The sequence below is a fragment of the Aotus nancymaae genome, unplaced genomic scaffold, assembly GCF_030222135.1.
Source record: "Aotus nancymaae isolate 86718 unplaced genomic scaffold, 86718_ANA_hifiasm-v0.15.2.pri h1tg000007l, whole genome shotgun sequence".
Taxonomy (NCBI): Eukaryota; Metazoa; Chordata; class Mammalia; order Primates; family Aotidae; genus Aotus; species Aotus nancymaae.
This window is the reverse complement of record NW_026988418.1, coordinates 55,236,259-55,261,514: the sequence shown is the minus strand read 5'-3', so window position 1 is coordinate 55,261,514 and position 25,256 is coordinate 55,236,259. Positions and strand designations below refer to the sequence as shown.

The 25,256-nt window shown below is 37.9% G+C and overlaps 1 protein-coding gene across 1 annotated transcript in view; it reads right to left on the bottom strand.

The window, feature by feature from the left end:
• NOTCH2 (notch receptor 2) overlaps positions 1-25,256 on the bottom strand; it is a 159,410-nt gene that overhangs the window by 28,701 nt on the left and 105,453 nt on the right. The window contains exons 11-18 of the mRNA XM_012458827.3: positions 24,438-24,671; positions 19,947-20,057; positions 11,616-11,808; positions 10,122-10,267; positions 7,616-7,729; positions 6,208-6,327; positions 5,618-5,770; positions 570-798 (exon numbers count right to left, since the gene is read on the bottom strand). Coding sequence (XP_012314250.2) covers positions 570-798; positions 5,618-5,770; positions 6,208-6,327; positions 7,616-7,729; positions 10,122-10,267; positions 11,616-11,808; positions 19,947-20,057; positions 24,438-24,671 — 1,300 coding nt within the window. The remainder of the gene's footprint in view (positions 1-569; positions 799-5,617; positions 5,771-6,207; positions 6,328-7,615; positions 7,730-10,121; positions 10,268-11,615; positions 11,809-19,946; positions 20,058-24,437; positions 24,672-25,256) is intronic.

The following is a 25,256-nucleotide window of genomic DNA, read 5'->3' as shown; positions in this document are numbered from 1 at the left end:
TAGATACCTAGAGAAAGTGAAGTTTTCCAGGTTTTACCCAGTTCTGTGGTTTTCTCATGTACCACATTTCACTTTATCTCTGTCAATTTAATTTATAAGAAAAGTGCTCTTCACTATAGAATATTTATAAAAGAAAAACAGAACAAACATGTTCATAATATTATAAAAAGAAATGAAACAAATCACCCAGAAATTACTTAAAGAGTGGTAACGATTCCAATCTCTGCAGAGAAATTGGAATTTTTGGATTTTTGAAATGAACGAGAGACCAAGGGAAGAACAGAACAGAATTATAGCTCTTTCTGTTCCCTAAGCAAGAAACAAACAATAAAACATCCTTATAAACTTTTCAACTTCTCATCTTTGACTTTCTAACTATTATATATGTTTATCAGGAATCAGGAACTGGGCAATACAATAGGAGATTGCCCTGTGGACTGGAAATGTGGACTGGTATCCATGTGGACACCTCAACCCTGCTCCACAATTCTAGCACTATGCTCTGAAGTTTCCTCCTCTTTCTCCCTTTCTCTCATAAGATGCTGATGCCCGAGTGATTGGTTGTTCACCTCTCAGTGCACTCATCGATGTTGTTCTCACAGTGGACTCCATCAAATCCTGCCTGGCACTTGCAAGTGTAACTGTTGACGTAGTCAGAGCAGGTCCCTCCATTCTTACAGGGTTCATTCAGACACTCATTCACGTCTGTCTGGCACTTATCCTCAGTGAAACCCGGAAGGCAGAGGCAGGAGAAAGTATTCACTCCATCCACACAGGAACCTCCATTCTGGCAAGGATCTAAGCCATTACACAAGAATTAGAGCTCTGAACAGTAGCATCAATTTAATCTTAGATTTATAAAAGTGAATGACCTGAACTAATGAGCTGAGGGCAGCATAATTCTGATCTTTTCATTAAATTTTGCCAACTCCCCCATTTATGAAAATAAATTCAATAGTACTTGCTTGAAATTTTTAACCTGTTTGTTAATTGGAATAAAATTCACCTATATCACCACTAATGGTTTTGTAAAATTAATAGTCATAAAACTTGCATTGGTCCCTTGCACATTTGCAAATCAAACATGTGCCCCAATACACAGAATATAAATCAATACTTTCAAAAGGTATATGTGATGGTGGAGTATGTGGAGGAGGACAAAATACATATATCCATGTTTTTCCAGGCATACTAACTATAAAAATTAATCCTCTTTCTCTGCTTCACTTCTGTCTCCTCTTTCTCTTTCTCTCTTTTAGATTAAAGTAGTCTTATGAAACAAATAAATAAAAATTGAAATATCACATAGCTTGATCTTGGAACACTTCATATTCATAGTAATAAACCAACAAATTTTAAGCTACAATCATGCCATGGCACTCTACAATTAGGACATACAAATCAGAACATGAAAAACAAGATGTAGTTATGGCTCTTAAGGAACTTATAATTGCAAAAACAGGGCTTACATGTAAAATGATATTCAAGTTGTTAAAAATCAGTGGAAAGAGAATATCATTGTTTTTCTTTTCTTGCAAACTATACAAAGAGAATCTTTTTTTTTTTTTGAGTTTCACTCTGTCACCCAGGCTGGAGTGCAGTGGTGTGATCTCAACTCACTGAAATCTCTGCTCCTGGGTTCAAGCGATTCTCCTGCCTCAGCCTCCTGAGTAGCTGGGATTACAGGCACCCACCACCATGCCCAGCTAATTTTTGTATTTTTTAGTAGAGACAGGGTTTCACCATATTGACCAGACTGGTCTCGCACTCCTGACTTCATAATCTGCCCACCTCAGCCTCCCAAAGTGCTGGGATTACAGGCATGAGCCACCATGTCTGGCAAAGAGAATATCTTAAAAGCAGCCACAGGAGAGATAATTACACATGAAGAAACAAATAAAAGGACTGTTGAATAACAGCAGATTTCTCCTCAGAATAATGCAAGGTAGAAGACAATAGGATAGCTTTAAAGTGCTGAAGGAGAAAGTCAATTTAGAATTCTCTTTCCTGTGAAACTATCTTTGAAAACTATAGCCAAATAAAAACCTTTCTGACACACAAAAACAGAAAGACTTCATCACCAGGAGACAAAGACTACACAAAATATTCAAGGAATTTTTTCAAACAGGAGGAAAATGATACCTGATGGAAACACAAATCTGCATAACAGAATGAAAACCAACAAGAATTGAAAATATGTGGGTAACTTACAGACTTTTAAATTATTTTTCAAATTTCTTGAAAAAATAATTGAACTTTTAAAGTTCAATTATTATATTTGAAGGGTTTAATGATATATACATTTTATAACAACAATAGAAGAGAGGCCAGGAGGAGTGTAAATGTGCGTGTACAGCTCTTCTCCTCTATACAAAGCGGTATGATTGATGGTACATTATAATACATTAAAGCTGCATACAGTAATCCCTACAATAACTACTAAAAAGGTTACAGCTAATGTGGTGATGAATAAATAAAATATAATCATAAAAAATACTCAATTATTTCAAAAGATGTCAGAAAAAGAGAAAAATGGAAACAATAAACAGAAAGAACAGACAAAGCAAAGAGCAAGATGGCATATTTTGAAGCCAGTCATATAAAAAACTACATTAAATTTAAACAGTCTAAATACCTGAATTAAAAAATAGATATTGTCTTATTGGAGAAAAAAGACAAGAACCAATATATGGTCTCTAAAAGAAACCCATTTTACAGAAACAGGCCAGAAGTAAAAGGATTTTTAAAAACACACTCTAATGATAAAATAAAGCTAGAGTAGCTATATCAGTATCAGGCAAGGTACACTTCAAAGAGAGAAATATGACAAGAGTTCAAAAAGGGCCATTTCACAATGATAAAAGGGTCAATTATTCAAAAGGACATAGGAGCCCTAAATGTTCATGAACTTAAGATTAGAGTTTAAAAATTCATTAAGCCAAAACTAACAGAATTACTAGAGAAACAGACAAATATACAATGATTATACAAGATTTCAATATCCCTTCATGAATAATAAGTAGACAGAAAGTCATGGAGGACATAAAAGACCTGAATAACACTATTATCCAATTTGAATTAGTAACATTTATAGAACACTCTATGAAAAAAATCTGCAAAACAAACATTCTTTCCCTTCAAAGAAAGAAGAGACAAATTACCAGTAGTAGAAACAAAAGAAGGAAACCATCACGGATCTTATGGATATTAAAGCACCATAAGGGAATGTTATAAAACAAACTGATGTTATGTTAACAAATTTGACAAAACAGATTAATTAGAATAATTCTTTGAAAGACAGATATTACCAAACTCAATTAAAAACAAATAGCCCCATATGACATTATATGTATTAGGAAAACCAAACTCGTAGTTAAAAACCTTCCCAGAAAGAAGGTTCCATATCACGTATTTGGAAGAAAACACACCAGTTCTACAAATATTCTTCCAGAAAACAGAAAGAAATACTTCTTGGTATGTTCTATGAGGATAGCATCGCCCTCTCATCACAACCAGATAATGACAGTACAAGAAACCTGGAGAACATTATCCTTCATGAACACAGACATACAAATTCTTAACAAAATTTCGGCAAATCAAATCCAATGACATGTAAAAGGAATAATGCATAATGACTAAGTGGAATATATCTCATAAATTTAAGATTAACATTTGCAAAATGTTAAATAATAAAGTTAATGATAATTTACTTATATTAAAAGACTAAACAATAATATCACCATCTCAACAGATGTAGATAAATCAATTGCATACAAAAAAAAAATCAACATTCATTCATTATAAAAAGACAAAAAAAAAACCTCTTAAACCAGTACAAGGTCTCTCAATTTGATAAAGGGCCTTTATGAAAACTTATAGGTAACATCTTACTTAGTGGTGAAAGACTACCTGCTTTTCCCATAGGATCAAAAACAAGACTGGCTTCTCTCACCACTTCTATTTGGCATTTATTGAAGATCTTACTACAATAATACTAAAATAAATAAAAGGCATACAGGGAATGAAAAGAAATTAAAGGCATAAAGGTTATCTTTATTTATAGACAGCATGACTGTATCTGTAGAAAATCCTAGCAATCTAAACTAATCTAGAGGATAACCTAGGAACCTACAACTAATAAGAAGTTAGTTTAGTATAGTTAGGAAAAAACAGAATAACAAACAAAAAAAACTAAACTTGACTTTCAAGTCACACAACATGAAAAAATTAACTCAAAATAGATCACAGACTAAAATAAAAGATCTAAAATTATACAACTTTTAGAAGAAATCACAGTAGATAAACCTTGAGTTTGGATTAGGTGAAGATTTGTTAAACAAGACATGAAGCATGAACTATAAAGAAAAACATAAGTACACTGAATTTCATCAGTGTTAACATCTTCCTCTTCAAAAGAAAATCAAAAGAGAAGCTATAATTTGGGAGGAAATAGTTGGGAAACAAACACCTGTCAAAGAATTCTTATCTAGAAATATATAAAACTCTTTGAACTCAAGAAGACAACCCAATTATTTCAAATGGGTTGTCTTTTTGAGTTCGAAGATGTAAACAGACATTTCACCAGCAAAGATGTGCAGATGGGCAAAGAGCACATGAAACGATGCTTAACACCATTAGCAAAGAGAATAACACAAATTAAAATCACAATGATATACCACTATATACCCACTAGAAGAGCTAAATTTAAAATGACTGATAGCACCAAGTGTTTGTGAGCATACGGTTCAAATAAAACTTTCATACAACTCTGGTGAGAACAAAAATAGTACAATCACCTTGGAAAACGTTTTGGCAATTTCTTAAAAAGTGAAAATACACTTACCACGTGACTCACCAATTCTACTCCTAGATTTTACTCAAGAGAAATAAAACCATATGTCTACACAAAGACTCATTCATAGCAACTTCATTTGTAATATCCCCAAATGGGAAAACACCCAAATGGGCATCAATGAATGAACTTTACTGTGTCCATACAATGAAATACTGCACAACAATAAACTAGAATGAACTATTAATACAAACAACGTGGATGGATCTATGCTCATTAAAACAGAACCTCTCCCCCCCCCAAAAAATGTATGCTTATCTGATTGCATTTATATAAAATGATAAACATTGCCAACTAATAGTCTATAGTGACAGAAGGTAAATCTGTGGCTTCACGGGCAAGAAAGAGAGAGAAAATTAAATTGCAATGGGATGGAGATACTTTTAGGGTGATAAATATGTTTTATTATTTTGGGTGATAGTTTCAGTTGCCATATGTCAAAATGTGTCAAATTGTACACTGATAATATTTGCCATTTAATGTACATTAATTATACTTCAATAAATCTGTTTTTTAAAAAAAACACTATCAAAGCACTGCCCTCCCATTTTCAATGTTTACAAATTAAAGGGAATGCTTAAAATATGTCCACTGCCTCAACTCCCAAGGACACTAGCTTCAAAAGGAAGAATTAAAACACTATTATTAAATATGCTGGATAAATGACCAGTATGGCCAAAGTCAGGCATGAGAGGCAGCAGCCTCCACTGAGCTCTTTTCTGCTTCCTCTCCTGAGGGGTCTTAGGAGCTGACTGGCATACTTACTGGCAAGGCAGTCATCGATGTCCTCCTCACAGTCCATACCACTGAAGCCTGGTGGGCATTCACACACGTAGCTACCCTGGGTGTTATGGCAGAGACCATGGTTCATGCAGGGCTTGGAGATACACTCATCAATGTCAATGGTACACTGCTGACCTAGAAACACAAGGACAATAAATGACCTAGTCCTTAGAAGCTGCTTTCCACAAAAATCTATGCAGGACCTGAGCTTAGTTGGGGTGCATGGAGCTACTCCACAGACAAATTGGTTGGTCCCCTGCTTTAGAAAGTTCCAGGAATACTCCTGTCGCCTAGGAAGTTGATGCCAAAGTGCTAAAACAGCCTGTAGAATGAACATCATGGCTCAAGTCTTGGGTTGCAGCCTTCCAGCCACTAGGGGGCCCCAAAGACACAGACAATGGAAAGGCTTTCTAAGCCATTCCAGTTAGCAGCTCCTGTGTAAAACCTGTGCTCTTGACAAGATGGACAGGTATCAGAAGACCAGCAGGGCCTTCCATATCATCTGATGACCTGACCACTTTGTTTAAAGTTCAGAATGCATGTTTTTGGCTTTTCCATGCCCATGTTGTTACCTTGCCAGCCAGGAGCACATAAACAGGTGTAACTGTCAAAATTTGGTGACTCTTTGCAAACAGCAGCATTCTCACAAGGATTTGGGGAACACGGCGCCAATACTGCTTGACAATTCTTGCCTGGAAAGTAAATAAGAGAATTTATGACAGATAAACAGGAAAGAAAATGAAAATTTCCCAAGTTGTATCCCAAGGATGTTCTCAGAATTCAAGTCAAAAGTCCTGATTAAGAGGCTTTGGAAATGGAGAAACCCCAGTCTTTTCAGCATTGGCTCTGACACTGCTAACTGTGTGACCTTGGGCAAGATAGTTAGGGACTTCCTATAATGTGATTTTATGAACTAGGCCTGTTAAATGTAGTTTCCCTACATCAATATTTCTTCTAGAGGGGAAGCGGTAACAATGTACTATCAAGTCTTTGAGGTAACACAGTCATGCTATGGCTATTCTGCTACTCTGCACAACTTAAGAGTCACTATTACCATCTGCTGTTAACAACTCAAGACTCCAGGGAAGTAATAACCCAGCTATGCTCCTGACTGCATGCCGCAACCTGATGAAACAGGCAAAGTTATTGTACATGTTTGTGTTTTGTTCCCTCTGAATGAAAAAAATAGATGGAAGAGAAGATAAACAAGCCATAGAAATATAACCAATCACAAGAAGGCAATAATAAGTCAGTAAAAACAAAGAATAAATGTCCCAAGCACACTCCAAACATAACACCTTCAAAACAAAGAACAGTTATGTGACATGCAGTCACACTCACGTCTTCTCAGTTGTAACAGCCATCGAAGGAGTGACACCTCTGAGTGAGATGTAGCGGTACTGAATGTGGGAAGTAAAAAGGCCATTAAGAGGAAAAGCTTCAGATTCAAAGAGACTTACAGGTAAATCCTATATGTACCACTTACCTATATGACCTTGAGCAAGCAAGCTCCCTTTGTCTCAGCCTCCTCATGTTTAAAATGGCAATAGGAACTTCTACATTGCTGAATTATTGAGGAATACATTAAAGAACCCAAAGTACAAAAGTATCTGGCACATAGTAAATTACCAATAAATGGTAGCTGTATTATTGAAACTAAGACAAATAGCTAATGTCCTGGAAACATTCGAATGATAACCATCAGCTATGTGCCAGGTTCCAGCCATATACAATTAAAAAAAATTTTTTTTTCAAATACTAAAGCACAATGAAGGCAAATAACTGTCAACCACTTGCATCTTAGGAGGCCACAGTGTTTTTTCAAAGCTCAAGATCCAGTCAGTACAGGCAGGAAGGACAACTGAGGAGTGAGTCCTCGGAGCAGCATTGCAGCCCCACAGACCTGGGCACTGAGACTTAGGCATTGCCAAAGCAAGGCCAAGTATCTCTTCTGGTCCCTGCTGGCACTCCAGGACCCACCTGTGTATGGCAGCACACAGTGGCAAGTGTAGCCACTTATGTCATCAAAGCAGGTTCCTTGGTTCAGGCATGGATTTGAGGCGCATTCATCAATATTCACCTGGCAGTTATAGCCTGTAGACAAAAGGGATACACCAAAAACAGTAAAATTTTCTGACAGCCTCACTATCTCAATGTCTAACCAATTCTCTTGGGGGTAAAAATTGAATACATCAGAAACTGCACTCACTTCTTCAGGCCACTGAAATACCTGTTCATTCATTTCAGCGCCACGTCCCTGACATACAGTCAGTAAATGACAGCAGTCAATTAGTTGAAAAGATGAATGGAAAAACAGTTTATTATAATGGTCTGAAAGCCTAATGCCTCTCCAAATACAAATAACTTCTCAATAATGAAGTTCTTGGTTCAAAAGCTTGTTGCATGATCTATTTAACATTTATTTATTTTTGAGACAGGGATTTCCCTCTGTCATTCAGGCTGGAGTACAGCTGTGTAATCATGGCTCACTGCAGCCTGGACCTCTCGGGCTCAGCAATCCTCCCACCTAAGCCTCCTTAGTAGCTGGAACCACAGGTGCATACCATCACACCCATTTGATTTTTAAAATTTTTTGTAGAGATGAGGTCTCATTATGTTGCCCAGGCTGGTCTCAAACTTCTGGGCTCAAGCGATCCTCCCACCTCAGCCTCCCAAAATGCTGGGATTACAGGTGTGAGCCACTGCACCCAGCCAACAGCTTGCTGAATGATAAACATAAACCCTTTGTATACAACATTTCTGGTCAGGAAAAGGGATGATGTTTTTTAATACATTAATCAAAGCCTCTGATTTATTCCCACTTTTGCATAGGCCCAGTGTCTACCACCCATGTGGTACTTCCTGAAGTTACAAAGCTGTTTTTTCCTGATTCAAGGCATGAAACCTTCTCCCACTAAGAAAAGGATAAAATGAATAAAAGATTAATGGGGACAGGACAGTACCCAAATACTGCACACCTCTGTCTCTCCAGTAGGGCCTGGCACATAGCCTTAAGATAGAGTATGGCACTGTGGACAAGAAAACATGGTCCAGGAGTACAGAGGTATGGGTTCAAGGAGTATTCTGCTGCTCACTGGGCATATAACTTGGGATTTTACCTTTTGAATTTTATTTTGTTCACTGGTAAATAAGTCTCACAAAATAAAGAAACAAAAGTGTTTTGAAATCTACAAGTTTCTTTGCCAGTGTAATATATCAGAAAATTAATGGCTGAAATACGGTCTCAGGAAAATTTCAAGTAATCAAATAAAGTGGCTCTAAAACATGCTGATGTATTACAATAGCACGGCACAATATTTGAGAGGGAGGAAATCAATGAATAAGTGGATAGATGAGTGCAAATACAATGATTTACCCATATATGTCTCTTTTGTGAGCTTCCAAGAGAAAATTGATGGTAGAAATACAACAGTGATAACTCAAGAAACGGATTTTACACAATTCCCATGACTATACATTTGTTGTGTAGGCCAGCAGTCCCTCAACTTTTTTGGCACCAGGGACTGGTTTCGTGGAAGACAATTTTTCCATGAACTGGGATTGGGGGGGATGGTTTCAGGATGATGATTCAAGCACATAACATTTATTGTGTACCTTTATTATTATAATATTACACTATAATATATAATGAAACAGTTTTACAACTCACTATAATGTAGAATCAGTGGGAGCCCTGAGCTTGTTTTCCTGCAACTAGACAGTCCCATCTGGAGGTCATGGGAGACAGTGACAGATCATCAGGCATTAGATTCTTTTAAGAAGAACACAACCTAGATCCCTCACATGTGCAGTTCACAATAGGGTTTGCACTCCTATGAGAGTCTAACGCCACCACTGATCTGACAGAGGTGGAGCTCAGGCAGCAATGTGAGCGATGGGGAGTGGCTATAAATACAGATGAAGCTTTGCTCCCTGACCGGGTGCTCACCTCCTGCTGCGTGGCCTGGTTCCTAACAGGCCACAGACAGGTACTGATCTGCGGCCTGAGGACTGAGGACCTCTGATGTAGACCAAAGATGACTAAGTACCTAAGAATATCTCAATGTGTAAAAAAGTCTGTTGAAAGAGTTCTGAACATGTGGATTCTTCCTTGATATTACTACTGTCTTAATTATAGTAGGCATAATATTTTCATTTTACTTCTATACATCCATTTGAACTATCACAGACTCATACCTAGACCAGGAAGCTTTCAATTAGACACTTGGCCAAAGCTGTAAAACTAAAGTCTTAACCGCTCATTTTAAATATTACTGTTTTCATAGGTTACCTCTCTGCTAGGCTGAAGGTACAAATTATAGCTATTCATGTTTTTGTTCCCAGGTGCCTTACAGGTTGTAATTGCTCAATATGTTTGCTACATGAATGAATGAAAAAAGAGAAAAGGAAGCTAAGGAGTGAGTGAAGCAGTATGTAACAACAAGAGGACAAAGAGCAGACATGGAAAGATGTACTTCTGTTTCACCTTTAAAGCCCTTCGGGCAAGTACACCGGTATCCGTTCACCAGATCGTCACAAGTTCCTCCATTCTGGCATGGGTTAGAAAGGCATTCATTTTTGTCCACTTCACAGTTGATGCCAACCCAGCCTGCATCACAGAGGCACTTATATCTGAAAGAAGATAAAACTTTTTACTATACGAGGTATAAATGTGATTGAGTCATAGAGTGAAATATAGGACTTGATGAAGAAATGGGACAAACTGATCTCATTTCTCTTTCATGGAACTATCCTTGCATCACCTTGCACACGGTGTGTACCATGTGGGCCCATCGGGTGTATCCAGTAAAGAAACCTTGTTGGTGCTTTCCTGGCTCACTAAGTTAGTGAAATTATAATGAAATTTCTTGTGTAAACAATGGTTTGTACAATATATTGGGCCACTCTGAAGGAAACAATATCATGGATAAATCTGCACGATGTATTTTATTGTACATAAAAGTAAAGTGAAGCAAACGTTAAGATCATTAGTTTTTGGTGCAAAATAGAGACCTAGGTCACTGTCAGAGACCCTAAGCCACTCTAGGATGCTCCTGGGATATTTCATATCTGAGTCATGCTTAGTTCTGACCTGAAACTTGGCTTCAGAAAGCACCTAGGGTATTCTGCAGGAAAAGGCGCAAGAATGAAGGCATTTGAAATGTAATACAATCTCCAATTTGAATATCACTAACACTTAGGATGTGATATCAGGAAACGATAGCTTTCTTATCGGGAGATCTTTAAGTAAAAAGATGGATAAGGGTGTCTTCAAAACTGCCATATTCTGAAACAGCAATACTGAGTTAATTCATTTAAAAATAACTTTATTTTCCATTTGCCTCTAAAAACACTCTTTATTCTTTCAACTTTTGAAGTTTGGCAAAAGAAAATGTCCAAAGCCATATCCTAAGGTAAACACAGCAAGAGTATAAGAGCAACTCATGGGACCTAAGGTCACTCTATGATTCTAGAAAATTACTAACATATCACACAAGTCTAAGGGGCTTAAAAACTGTCAATGTTTTATCAGCATCACTTCTAAAGTTGGCTGAAGCGGCCCTACTTCAGATCACACACTGGCACTGTGACAGAACAGAGCTGAGTTATGTTTAAGCAGGGGGAAAAAAAAATCAAAGGCTAGAACATTCCTCAGAAATCATTCTGGTAATACATACTAAAAACATAACTGCCAAAGAGTCATACAATGAGTCTGGGTTCCTCCCATGGGGTCCTTGCTAATGACCCATATAAGGGAGACATTACTCCTTACATTCCACCTAGGTCCTCACTTATGGAAGGGAGGGGCCAGCTTCCATGGATGAAGTGGTAATTCAGAAGGCTTTGATGCAGACTACCAAATCTTCAGCAATGTTTCAGCTCAAGACCCCATCTGACAACTTCAGGCTGTCACCAGTACTACAAACCAACTGGCTTAACACAGGTCAAAAAGAAACTATTACACGGGGCAGCTACTCACCCACTGAGACCTCCAGTACAGTTTCCATGGATGCAGGGATTGCTCAGGCATTCGTTCACCTGTGAGTAGCAGCTGGGGTGATGGGGCCCCTCAGGGCATATACAGCGGAAACCATTCACACCATTGACACATGTTGCACCCTTGCGACAGGGATTGGAGGCACACTCATCAATGTCAATGTTACATCTCTGCCCTATGGAGAAGGGGGACAGTGATACTCACATCCTAAATGCTTAAGAAATAGACCCAGAACTATGAGACACATTATATTGACACCCTTCATCTACTCAGGCCATAAGGTGCCTTGGGGCACTAAATGTCAAGACGTAAAGAATTAGACACTTAATAGCACTTAAAGCCATGAAAGGAAGGAGCAAAGAGCATTGACTTTTGATAATCAAGTAAAGTTAACAAAAGGCTGGAAAAGTGTTAGAGCAATTTGTCATTTCCTTTCAACTCAGAAATGGGGAAACTTCACAAGTTTCTAAAAAGAGAACATCAAATGTTACCAAAGAAAGCTTCACTTCTTAATGCTGTCCTGAGTACAACTCAAAGAAGCATTCATTAATATACTTTGTATTGGTTTACCACAAATCCATTTTCTCAGTTAGCCTCTTACATTTCTATTTATGGTAAATCCAAATTAACTGGAATGCTTAATGAATGGGCTAGTAACTTAATTTAATAATTAAATTGATTATAAAGAAAAGCTATTTTGTTTTCATTTTTAGAATCACATTAATTCTTTTTTTTTTAACCTCAGGAAGTAGAGTCTCAAAGTATAATTTGTTGTCCTCTGATACTGGAGAAAATAATGCAGAGTCTGTCACTGTAGACCTATAGTTCTTAAACTTTAATGTGCAAAATCATCACTTTAAGTTGTTATTTTAAGTGGGGATTCCTAGGCCCTATCATCATAGATTGTGATGAATAGAATCTGGTAAACTACATTTTTAAAAGTGCAGTTGGTATAAAAACTAGATTTTGAGAAATTCTATTCTAAACAATTATTACTTTTCATCATTATACAATGTAGATACTGGGAGTAAGTGAAATTGAAGTGAATATGTTGTTCTTCTAAGACATAGCCAAGATTGCTCTTTAAAAAGATGTCTGCTATAACCTTGATAATGTCTTAGGCTGAATAAAGTAACACGGGCAGTTGTACAAGTGCTTCCATTTGTTATGTTTTGAATAACTGAGATTTAACTACATTTTCCAAAATGATATGAAATCTCAAAATTACCTATAATTCTATAAATGAGTGTCATCAAGCAACTGCTATGAAAGAATTTACAGATCTCAAAGAATACAATGTTCTGATTCAGATTTTGAAAACATGCATTTTTCTCATTTAAGAAAGAGCAATCCTGCATTTAGAACAGGATATTCCAAATGAAATAGATACCCACTCCCATAAAGAATGAGTATTCACATTTTTTTTCACCCTTCATTGCTCTCTAAACCATTACTGGTGGTTCTTGTGGTAAAAACCCATAATCTGGAAGTGGCTGCTGTTTTCCTTTTAAGTGTTTTATTAATAGCTTATTTTTAAACACTATTTCCTTGGCCTCAACCACTGATTCTTTGAGATGTTTGTCAGTAGCACCAAAATATGAGCCAGAGCTCTTCAAGCACACAGCCTCAGACTGCAACACAGTGAAGGATGACAGAAAAAAGCCTTTTCATTTTTGGTCTTTTCTTGGAAGTATCTCCTCAGAAGCCACTCCACCTAAGTTTTCTTTATTTGATTTTAAACTCTTTGCAGAATAAATGTTCAAGCCATCTTTATTTGAAAGCATTAAATGCAGTCTACTATGTTGATTGACAACCGGTCCATCAGCAAGGTCCTACCCTCAAGGAGTTTCCACCGAGCATCAGAAAGTCCAGTGGAAGGCCAAGCAACTTATTGGGCTCAGTAACTGAAATGAGAAGTTACCCAGTGTTTCTTACTACTCAGGCACTCAATAAATTGGTGTTTAATAAATGAAAGCACTGGTATAGGCCACACTTCAGAGTCTGGCACTAGCAAAAGTGTTGTATTTGAGTCCCATTCATTAGTTCATTCAGCAACATTTACTGTTTCCTGTGTGCTAGACATTGCTTTAGACGCTTGCTATAAGGATTATTAAACAAGGTCTCTGCCTCCTGGGAACTCACAGTCCTCACTATGCAACTCACTAGCAGAGGCCATAAGTATATACATCAAGGTCTGTCTCTCAGTTGCCTTATTTGTCAAATAGGGATAGTAGAACTTCCTTTCTGGACTGCTTTGAGAATTTAGGGAGATACTGGGTATGAAGGTGCTTTGTAAAACTTAAAAGCAGTTTACAGAAGTATCACACAATTCCTTACCTTCTCCCATTTAAAAAGGGTCTAAGAGAACAGATAACTTAGTATTAAAACAAAATCAAAAAATCTCCTTTAAAGCTGTCAAAGATATTATTAGAATGATATGGGAAAATGTGTTAAAATAAAACAAGGGCAAGAATAAAACTCCTCACATTTACCACTGATGAGTATATACCACAGTCATCTCTGACATTTTCAGCAGCTGATTAAAAAAACCATCTCAGACATAGACAACAGTTCCAAGAACAGGGGACCGCCTAGTAACCAAAACATTCCATTTCTTGCTTATAGGGTTTCATGCTACACCTTAGGTTTATTTTAGAATATTTTTAGCCTATGTTCTCCCTTCTTGACCTTCCTGGTTTGCTGAATGTTAAAAAGAGAAAGAATATGATTCATTGGTGTTTTGAAAAAAATGAGTCCAGTAGAAGCCTTACATAAACACACACACACACACACTCTCACAACAACAACATCAGGCCCCTAATCAGGATGTCCAGTGTTGTGGAAATGAGCACAGGCTCTGGGGTCAGATTGCCTGAGATGTAATTCTGGCTGCTGTGCACTAGTAACATTACTTAATCTCCCTGCATTCTGGGTTTCTTATCTATTGTGTAGGTATTCTAAACAGCAGTGGCAATTGAGATTAGGCACTTAATTTACTGCCCAGCTCAAAATTAGTTCTTCATACTATGTAGAACAGGAGTGGTGAGAGAGAGCATCTTTGTCTTACACCGGTTTTCAAAGGGAACACTTCAGCTTTTGCCTATTCAGTATGATACCGGCTGTGGGTTTGTCATAAATAGCTCTTACTATTTTGAGGTATGTTTCATCAATACCTAGTTTATTGAGAGTTTTAGCATGAATGGATGTTGAATTTTATCGAAAACCCTTTCTGCATCTATTGAGATAATCATGTGGTTTTGTTATTGGTTCTGTTTACGTGACGGATTACATCATTTATTGATTTGCGTATGTTGAACCAGCCTTGCAACCCAGGGATGGAGCCGACTTGATCATGGTGGATAAGCTTTTTGATGTGCTGCTGAATTCGGTTTGCCAGTATTTTATTGATGATTTTTGCATAGATGTTCACCAGGGATATTGGCCTGACATTTTCTTTTTTGTTGTGTCTCTGCCAGGTTTTGGTATCAGGATGTTGCTGGCCTTATAAAATGAGTTAGGGAGGACTCCCTCTTTTTCTATTGTTTGGAATAGTTTCAGAAGGAATGGTACCAGCTCCTCTTTGTACCTATGATAGAATTCGGCTATGAATCCATCTGGTCCTGGGCTTTTTTTTGGTTAGTAGGCTATTAATTACTGCCTCAATTTCAAAACTTGTTATTGGTCTGTTCAGGAATTTGACTTCTTCCTGGTTTAGTCATGGGAGGGTGTATATGTCCAGGAATTTATCCATTTCTTTCAGATTTTCTAGTTTATTTGTGTAGAGGTGTTAACAGCATTCTCTGATGGTAGTTTGTATTTCTGTGAGATCAGAGGTGATATTCCTTCTATCATTTTTTATTTTGTCTATTTGATTCTTCTCTCTTTTCTTCTTTATTAGTCTGACTAGTGGTCTATTTTGTTAATCTTTTCCAAAAACCAGCTCCTGGATTCACTGATTTTTTTGAAGGGCATTTTGTGTCTTTATCTCCTTCAGTTCTGCTCTGATCTTAGTTATTTCTTGTCTTCTGCTAGCTTTTGAATTTGTTTGCTTTTGCTTCTCTAGTTCTTTCAATAGTGATGTTAGTGTGTTGATTTTAGATCTTTCCTGCTTTCTCCTGCGGACATTTAGTGCTATAAATTTCCCTTTAAACACTGCTTTAGCTGTGTCCCAGGGATTCTGGTATGCTATGTCTTTGTTCTCATTGGTTTCAAAGAACTTACTTATTTCTGTCTTAATTTCATTATTTACCCAGCAGTCATTCAGGAGCAGGTTGTTTACTTTCCATGTAGTTGTATGGTTTGAGTGAGTTTCTTAATCCTGAGTTCTAATTTGATTGCACTGTGGTCTGAGAGACTATTGGTTATGATTTCCATTCTTTTCCATTTGCTGTGGATTGTTTTACTTCCAATTATGTTGTCAATTTTAGAATACATGCGATGTAGTGCTGAGAAGAATGTATATTCAGTTGACTTGGGGTGGAGAGTTCTGTAGATTTCTATTGGATCCACTTGGTCCAGAGATGAGTTCAAGTCCTGGATATACTTGTTAATTTTCTGTCTCATTGATTTGTTTAATATTGACAGTGGGGAAAGTCTTCCACTATTATTGTGTGGGTGTTTAGGTCTCTTTGTGGGTCTCTAAGAACTTGCTTTATGAATCTGGGTGCTCCTGTATTGGGTGCATATATATTTAGGAAGTTAACTTTTCTTCTTGCATTGATCCATTTACCATTATGTAATACCCTTGTCTTTTTTTATCTTTGTTGGTTTAAAGTCTGTTTTATGAGAGACTAGGATACCAACCCCTGCTTTTTTTTTTTTTTTTTTTGCTTTCCATTTGCTTGGTCAATATTCCTCCATCCCTTTATTTTGAGCCTATATGTGTCTTTGCACGTGAGATGGGTCTCCTGAATACAGCACACAGATGGGTCTTGACTCTTTATCCAATTTGCCAGTCTGTGTCTTTTAATTGAGGAATTTAGCCCATTTAAATTTAAGGTTAATATTGTTATGTGTAAATTTGATCCTGTCATTATTATGCTAGCTGGTTATTTTGCCCTTGAGTTCTGGCCAGGGCAATCAGGCAAGAAAAAGAAACAAAGGGTATTCAAATAGGAAGGGAGGAAGTCAAATTGTCTCTGTTTGCAGACAACATGCTTGTATATTCGTCTCAGCCCAAAATCTCCTTAAGCCGATAAGCAACTTCAGCAAAATCTCAGGTTACAAAATCAATGTGCAAAAATCACAGTCATTCCTATACATCTATAACAGACAAAGAGAGAGCCAAATCATGAGTGAACTCTCATTCACAATTGCTACAAAGAGAGTAAAATACCTAGGAATACAACTTACAAGGGATGCAAAGGACATCTTCAAGGATAACTACAAACCACAGCTCAAGGAAATAAGAGGACAGAAACAAATGGAAAAACATTCCATGCTCATGGATAGGAAGAATCAATATAATGAAAATGGCCATATTGCCCAAAGTAATGTATAGATTCAATGCTATCCCCATCAAGCTACCATTGACTTTTTTCACAGAATTAGAAAAAACCACTTTAAATCTCATATGGAACCAAAAAAGAACCCATATAGCCAAGACAATCCTAAGCAAAAAGAACAAAGCTGGAGGCTTCACACTACCTGACTTCAAACTATACTACAAGGCTACAGTAACAAAAACAGCATGGTACTGGTACCAAAACAGAGATATAGACCAATGGAACAGAACAGAGGCTCCAGAAATAACACCACACATCTACAACCATCTGATCTTTGACAAACCTGACAAAAACAAGCAATGAGGAAAGGATTCCCTATTTAACAAATGGTGTTGGGAAACCTGTTAGCCAATGCAGAAAATGCAAACTGGATCATTTCCTTACACCTTATACAAAAATTAACTCAAGATGGATTAAAGACTTGGACATAAGACCTAAAACCATAAAAACCCTAGAAGAAAACCAAGGCAATACCATTTGGGACATAGGTTATGGGCAAAGACTTCGTGACTAAAACACCAAAAGCAATGGCAACAAAAGCCAAAATTAACAAATGGGATCTAATTAAACTAAAGAGCTTCTGCACAGCAAAAGAAACTATCATCGGAGTGAACAGACAACCTACAGAATGGGACAAAACTTTTGCAATTTATCCATCTGACAAAGGGCTAATATCCAGAATCTACAAAGAACTTAAACAAATTTACAAGAATAAAAAAAACATCAAAAAGTGGCCAACGGGCATGAAAAGACACTTCTCAAAAGAAGACATGTATGCAGCCAATGAACATATGAATAAAAGCTCATCATCACTGGTCATTAGAGAAATGCAAATCAAAACCACAATAAGATACCACCTCACACCAGTAAGAATGGCTATCATTAAAAAGTCAGGAAACAACAGATGCTGGAGAGGATGTGGAGAAACAGGAATGCTTTTACAGTTAGTGGGAATGTAAATTAGTTCAACCACGGTGGAAGACAGTGTGGCAGTTCCTCAAGGATCTAGAACCAGAAATACCATTTGACCAAGCAATCCCATTATTGGGTATATACCCAAAAGATTATAAATCATTCTACTATAAAAACACATGCACATGTATGTTTACTGTAGCACTGTTCACAATAATAGTAAAGACTTGGAACCAACCCAAATGCCCATCATTGATAGACTGGATAAAGAAAATGTGGCACATATACACCATGGAATACTATGCAGCCATAAAAAAGGATGAATTCATGTTCTTTGTAGGGACATGGATGATGCTGGAAACCATCATTTTCAGCAAACTAACACAGGAACAGAAAACCAAACACCACATGTTCTCACTTATAAGTGGGAGTTGAACAATGACAACACATGAACACAGGGAGGGGAACATCACACACCAGGGCCCCCTAGGGGGTGGGGAGCTAGGGGAGGGATAGCATTAGGATAAATACCTAATGTAGATGATGGGGTGATGGGTGCAGCAAACCACCATGGCATGTGTATACCTACATAACAAACCTGCACGTTCTGCACATGTATCCCAGAACTTAAAGTATAATAAAAAAAATTAGTTCTTTATAAATGTTACCTATTCTTTTTGTATTATCCACTTATCAACAATGTACCTATTATCCTAAATAGCAGGGATTTTTGTGTATTCACTTGACTGCCACCTGATCTTGGAGTACCAAGTTTCGGGATGCAGAACATCAGGCTACGACAGCAGCACTGGGCATTGGGCATGACAGTTTTCATCAGATTTGGCTTCTCAGTGATCTTTCACTCAACAGGGATCACTGTGACCCATTTGGGCTGCAAACTTTCCTCTCTAGTGTCCACAATCATACCAAATAGGAGAAACCCTTGTGAAATAGACAGCAAAATACATTCCTGGCAAATGAATGGTGGACATTCACTTAGCTTTGGCTGATTTTTTGCAGCCTCTATCAAAAGCTTTGAAGGGTGTTTCTCACATTCAGGTACAAACGACCACATGGAAATTATTAAAGAGTAACATGTTAGTGTTTGCTTCTGTGTGTCACTGTCCAGAAAGAACAGAATGTACAGTGTGTGCCTTCTGATGATGCCAATAAGAAACTCAGGTGTGTCTGTGAGGGGCCTCAGGTTTCTGTAGTAGTAGCCTCCAGCACTTTTTGATCAGAAGGGTAAAAGATAAAAGTAATATTAACAAGTAAAGGGAGAGAAGAGATGTGTGTGTGTGTGTGTGTGTTCATGTGTGTGTATGTGCACTTACGTGTGTATGTGTAAATGCTCAGGCTGTTTATACTTTTCTAGGAAGAGTTATATTCAAAATTCTTCTAGCCATTTACTTTCTTCCTCCTGGGCAGAAAGATCTCTCTCATGCTATCCAAATTAGGGTGGTCTCCCCCAAGCTCTGACCTCATCCAACAATCGTTCAGAAGGGGAAGTACCCAGAAATAAGCATTCAGTGTTTTCATAAAATTTTACCTTGAATATGTCTTTTATGGAAGGCACTGACTACTACCTATAGTCAATAAACACAAGCTTTGGAAGCAATATAACTCAAGCAAGGCAAAGGCAATTTATAGACTGTCTAGGAATTATTTTCTGGTAGCAATAAACATACACTCTAAAAGCTCTAATTAATGAAAAGTATTTTTCAGTTTAGAAAAGGTCTGTGAACAGAAAACCGGTCTAGAGAAGCAGAGAAACGGACTTCTAACCTTCCAGAGAGAAAAAGAAATAGAAAACACTTGAAAAGCAATATTTCTTTGGATGCTACATTCCCAAGGTGATGGGGCTGAAGGAGGGAACTTGCAGTAAAAGGAGCCTTACCTGTGAATCCTGGAGAGCAGACACAACTGTAGTGATTAATGCCATCCATACAGATTCCATGGACACAAGGGTTACTTGTACAGTCATCAAAATTAATTTCACAATTAACCCCTGGAAGAGAAAACCAAAGGGAAATCATTCAATATTACCACAGAAATACTTAGGCTTTCTGCTTGTAATGCAGCAGTATGTTAAGAAATCTAAGGTACATCCAGCCAACCCTGGACAGCATAAAACAGTAGTTCTCAAAATGCAGTCCACAGACTCTTTCAGGAGGGTGTAGAGGTCCAAAGGATTTTACTAATCATATTTAACCATAATCTTTACTTTTCATTCTGCTAACATTCACACTAATGATGCAGAGGCAATGGGGTAAAACTGATGGCATCAGCATGAATCAAGGCAGTAGAACCAAAGTGTACTATAATTATTCTAATGCTCTCCTCCACATGCCCACAGTTAAATAAGCAAAAAAAAACAGTTTCACTCAAGAGTGGCTTTGTTGAGGAAGTTAAAATTAGTAACTTTATAATTTTAATAAATCTCGACCCTTGAGTAATGTCTACTACTCTATGTGATGAAATGGAAGTATATATAAAGCATTTCTGTGGCATGCCAAGTACAAGAGTTGTCTCCAGGAACAGCCATTGTGCTATTGTTTGAGCCATGAGTGGAAATAGCTGCTTTCTTCATGGAACCCCATTTTAATTGAAAAAGCAACTGACAGACAAACCAGAGTTAATCAGAATTGAGTATTTAGTAAATATAAAGTGAAAGGAGCAAACCTGTCATTCTGAGGAAAAACAAATTGACAGTATTTTGCCAAAGATAAAACTTAAGCTTTCAAATCAAAATTAGAATTTTGGAACTTGTATCTATCACTGTAAGCTTGACACTGCCTTCAGTATTATAGGCTAAATTTCAGGATAAATCTTGAAGAGTCTAGTAACTTCCTCCTGAGGTAAGCTGCCTTATTCCTGCTCTACTGCCTAGATGAATGGAAGAGTTTGGTTATATTAAGATATGCAATCATTATTGTCACCATTATTTATAAAAAGATAAAAAGTTATTTTACTTTCTATTTTTGTTTGAATTTAGTGATGCTTTCTGAGAATCACAGAATACTATTTTGCTAGTTTATAAAGACTAAAAATAAAACCTGGTAATGAGAATATGTAAAAAAAAAAAAAATCCAGGAAAAAATGTCATACTTGTGATTCACTCATACTTTGTTTTCCTTCCTTCCTTTCCTTTCAGAGACAGGGTCTTGCTCTGTCACCCAGACTGTAGTGCAATGACACGATGACAGTTCACTGCAGCCTCAATCTCCCTGGCTCAAGTAGTCCTCCCATCTCAGCCACCCAATTACAAGTACATGCTAGCTCTCTTTCCACCATACCTGGCTGATTTTTATTATTTATTTATTTATTTATTTATTTATTTATTTATTTATTTATTTATTTATTTTGAGACGGAGTTTCGCTCTTGTTACCCAGGCTGGAGTGCAACAGCGCGATCTCGGCTCACCGCAACCTCCGCCTCCTGGGTTCAGGCAATTCTCCTGCCTCAGCCTCCTGAGTAGCTGGGATTACAGGCACGCGCCACCATGCCCAGCTAATTTTTTGTATTTTTAGTAGAGACAGGGTTTCACCATGTTGACCGGGATGGTCTCGATCTCTTGACCTTGTGATCCACCCGCCTCGGCCTCCCAAAGTGCTGGGATTACAGGCTTGAGCCACCGCGCCTGGCCTATTTTTTATTTTTTGTAGAGATGAAGTTTTGCTCTGTTGCCCAGGCTGGTCTCAAACTCCCAGACTCAAGCAATCCTCCTACCTTCGCCTCCCAAAGTGTTGAGATTACAGGTGTGGGCCACTGTGTCCATACTCTGTATTAATGTTTATTAATAATAATTATAGAGGAACAATTTATTGAGCTCTTACTATATGCAAAGTACTCTGTTTCACCTGATATTTAAGTTTTCTGCAACCCTGTTATCCAATCTGCTCATTAGTCTGTGTTACACCCATTTTATAGACAACAGGGTGGACCTGCACAGTGCCACCATTAGGGCAGGGCAGCTGGGCTCACCCTGTCTGTGTGGCTCCACAGCTTCATCCTCTTTCCACCATACCATAATGTCATCCTGTGAGTAATGAGGCTATACTGCCCAACTAGCCATAAATGAGGAAAAGATTTCCATATTCCCTGTAGAGAAGCGAACACCTTTAGGAGATGTTTCTAACCCTTGACTGACAACCCCCTAAAACCATGAAGGCAGCACCCCCTCCCAATGAAGCCCTGATGATCCAATGTGACTCCAGCCCCCGTCCATGGTTTATTTGAGAAGGAAAAGATGCCTGGATGAAGATAGGCTAATGAGATTTTCTCATTACAACACTGAAATACAGACTGTGTGACCTCTGGTCTACAAATGCCCAGCTTCCTGTTATTTTCTCCAAAGCCTTAATTGCTTCAAATCTATAAGAGGCTTCTGGGTGCTTTAACTAAGTTCTCTTTCTTTGTTATGTTGTTGTCTAGTTTTTGTAAATGATTATATAAGCCAGCTCAAGTTGGTCTCTGTTACTTGAAACACAAAGAAACTTATTTAAAAGTTAATCATCATAAAAGCAGTCATGAGAGAATGTACTAAAGGTGACTCTGGGTAGTATATCTCACTTTAAGTACCCAGTGAGTGACCACCACTGTTAGCTGGCAAACTGTAAAGTATTTCTTCCATCCACTCCCCTATCCAAACACCAAACTACCAACCTAGGCCATACAAATGGAATAGGAATTCTTACTCTACAACTTGAGACTCTATTCATAATGCCTCGTTTAATGCCACCCAGGTCCGTGGTACATGCTAGCTTTTTTTCCACCCATTATAGACCAACATTTTTTTATGTTGCCTGACTGTTGCTTGCTTTAATGCTCCAAACAATTGCAGGAACGTCTTGGGCAGGTTCTGACAGATTTCGGGCCTTCCTTTCCACGCTGCCTACAGACCACTCATTGACTTCTCACCTTCTCAGGGACAGCTACTTACACCATACCCTATCTGTCCTCCCCAGAAAACACCTGATACATCCTGGTATAATGATATAATCCCAGAGAAAACAAAGTGCTTGCCAACCCACCACTCACCAGGTTTCCAATATGTTTATTATGATGGGAATGATAGCAGAGTCTAAAACGGCCCCTCCATTCTAAAGGCATCCATTCAATTGCTTGTAAATCTCTCAAATTTCTTTTCCTACTGCAATTTCTCATGTCTGAGGAACAGCCCGGAAGCAAACTGCTTTTGGAAGTTTTCACAAAGATCTATTGAGCTCTTTTAGAGAGTTATCTAAATGTGGGGAGGGAAAGGCATTTTCAGCTGTGACGGCATGAGATGTTTTTCGTATGCTTGAGCAATTCAAAAAGGACTTTGTTTTCAAACTTGGCATGTATGAGGCCTTGGATAAAGACCAGGGCCTTTGACAAGTTTGGAGAAATGGATTTGGAAACAATAAAAGAAAATGAAGGCAGCTAACTACCTTCTCCACCTCTGCTCCCTACATAGGTCATTTTCCTTACATCCAGAATAATTCTCAATAATCACTCCTTTATATTTGCAAGTTTCCTTCTCACAAGGGCACACATTGGTTAATCTTCCACTGATACATTTTCCTTTGATCTGGAACATAGTACTTCTGTATCCATTAACCATAGTTGTGACCATAATCATTCATCTAATAAGTAAAACAGAACCACTCGAACCTGTGAGATGCTGCTGCCTGAGAAAATAATTCCACATCCCCCCAACAAGGAGCAGGAGGAACTCTGAGGACAGGAACCGGCAGCTCTGCATTCTACTATACAGTTACTGTGGTGTGCTGCAAGGTATCTCCTCTTCCTTAGAATCCCCCAAGATGGCCAAGGCCCCAGCAAAGACAAGTGACAGAAGAAATGTGTCACACAAAAGAGACTGAACTGTGAAAGAGAAAATACACTAAAGGAAGAGAAAATGCACTAAAACACATACTGGAAACCTGCATGAGTGATGGGTTGAGAGAAGAAAGGAGGCACACTAAAGAGACTGACCTGTGAAAGAGAAAATACACTAAAAAAAGGGAGGAAGAAAAAAAAGAAGGGAGGGAGGGATTTATTAATCTGGGTGGGGTGGAACTTAAAGAAAAAAAGATAATATAGCCACAAATAAGAGTGTTTTCAATTTTAAATAATAATTTTGATTTTTGAAGTGATGTTCCTCTATTTAACAAAACACACACACACAAAATCATTCAGACTGGCAAAGCTATTGTCTCCAACTTCTCCACTGACTAGGGCCACCTGCCTTGAGACATTTATGCTTGTGGCTTTGGCTGTGCTTCTCAGAATCAGGACTGCTTTTTAGGTATCTGAGCATATGCCAACAGTCTGAAACATCTGTGTAAATTGATTTGCGAAACAGCGAAAAACCCATACCAAACATAAATGGAGTGGGCTTACCTGACGTGCCCGGCTGGCAGTTGCACTGGTAGCCATTGACCAGGTCGATGCAGCGACCGTCGTTCAGGCAAGGGCTGCTGTAACATTCATCAATCTGGTCACTGCAGATGGTGCCCATGTACCCGGGACTGCAGATGCAGGTGTAGGAATCAATACCATCCTGACACTGGCCATGGTGGCAAGGATCGGGGTCACAGTTGTCAATGTTCTCCTCACACAACACACCAGTGAAACCTTTGGAAATAATTTTATCAAGGATTCTCAAAAATCAAGGCAGATTCACCTGAACACAAGTGTAGCTACACCCATTTACTCTACACATTCCATGTGTGATCAATTAATACAGCTGGCCTTGAGCAGTAGAAAATTACTATCTGCATTGATTTAGAAAGCATGCCTGGAGAGAGGTTCTTAAAGATTTCCAAATCAAATTTTAGAATTGAAATAGCTTTGCAACTGATCAATACTTTCATTGCAGAGATGCTTTAACTGCATCTTCATTTCTTATTAGGCATCAGGCTGTAATACCTCAAAACATTTTTCCTTTATATATTTATCTTTGTATTTCTTTCTTCCTAAGCCCAATATACAGGTTAATGATTTCATGTATCTTATGTCCCCAGTTCTGACTCTGAAGGTCAGAGAACTTTATTTCTCTCAACTCCTCTGAGAGTACTATGCATATATAGTAGTTTTAAATAAATACTGGTTGAATAAAATGAATGAACCTGTTATGAACATTTAAAAGAAAAAGAGACAAGCAAGAGTTCCTTTCTTCAAGGCTTAAATAGACGACAAACATTATACCTTTCCCTAAAA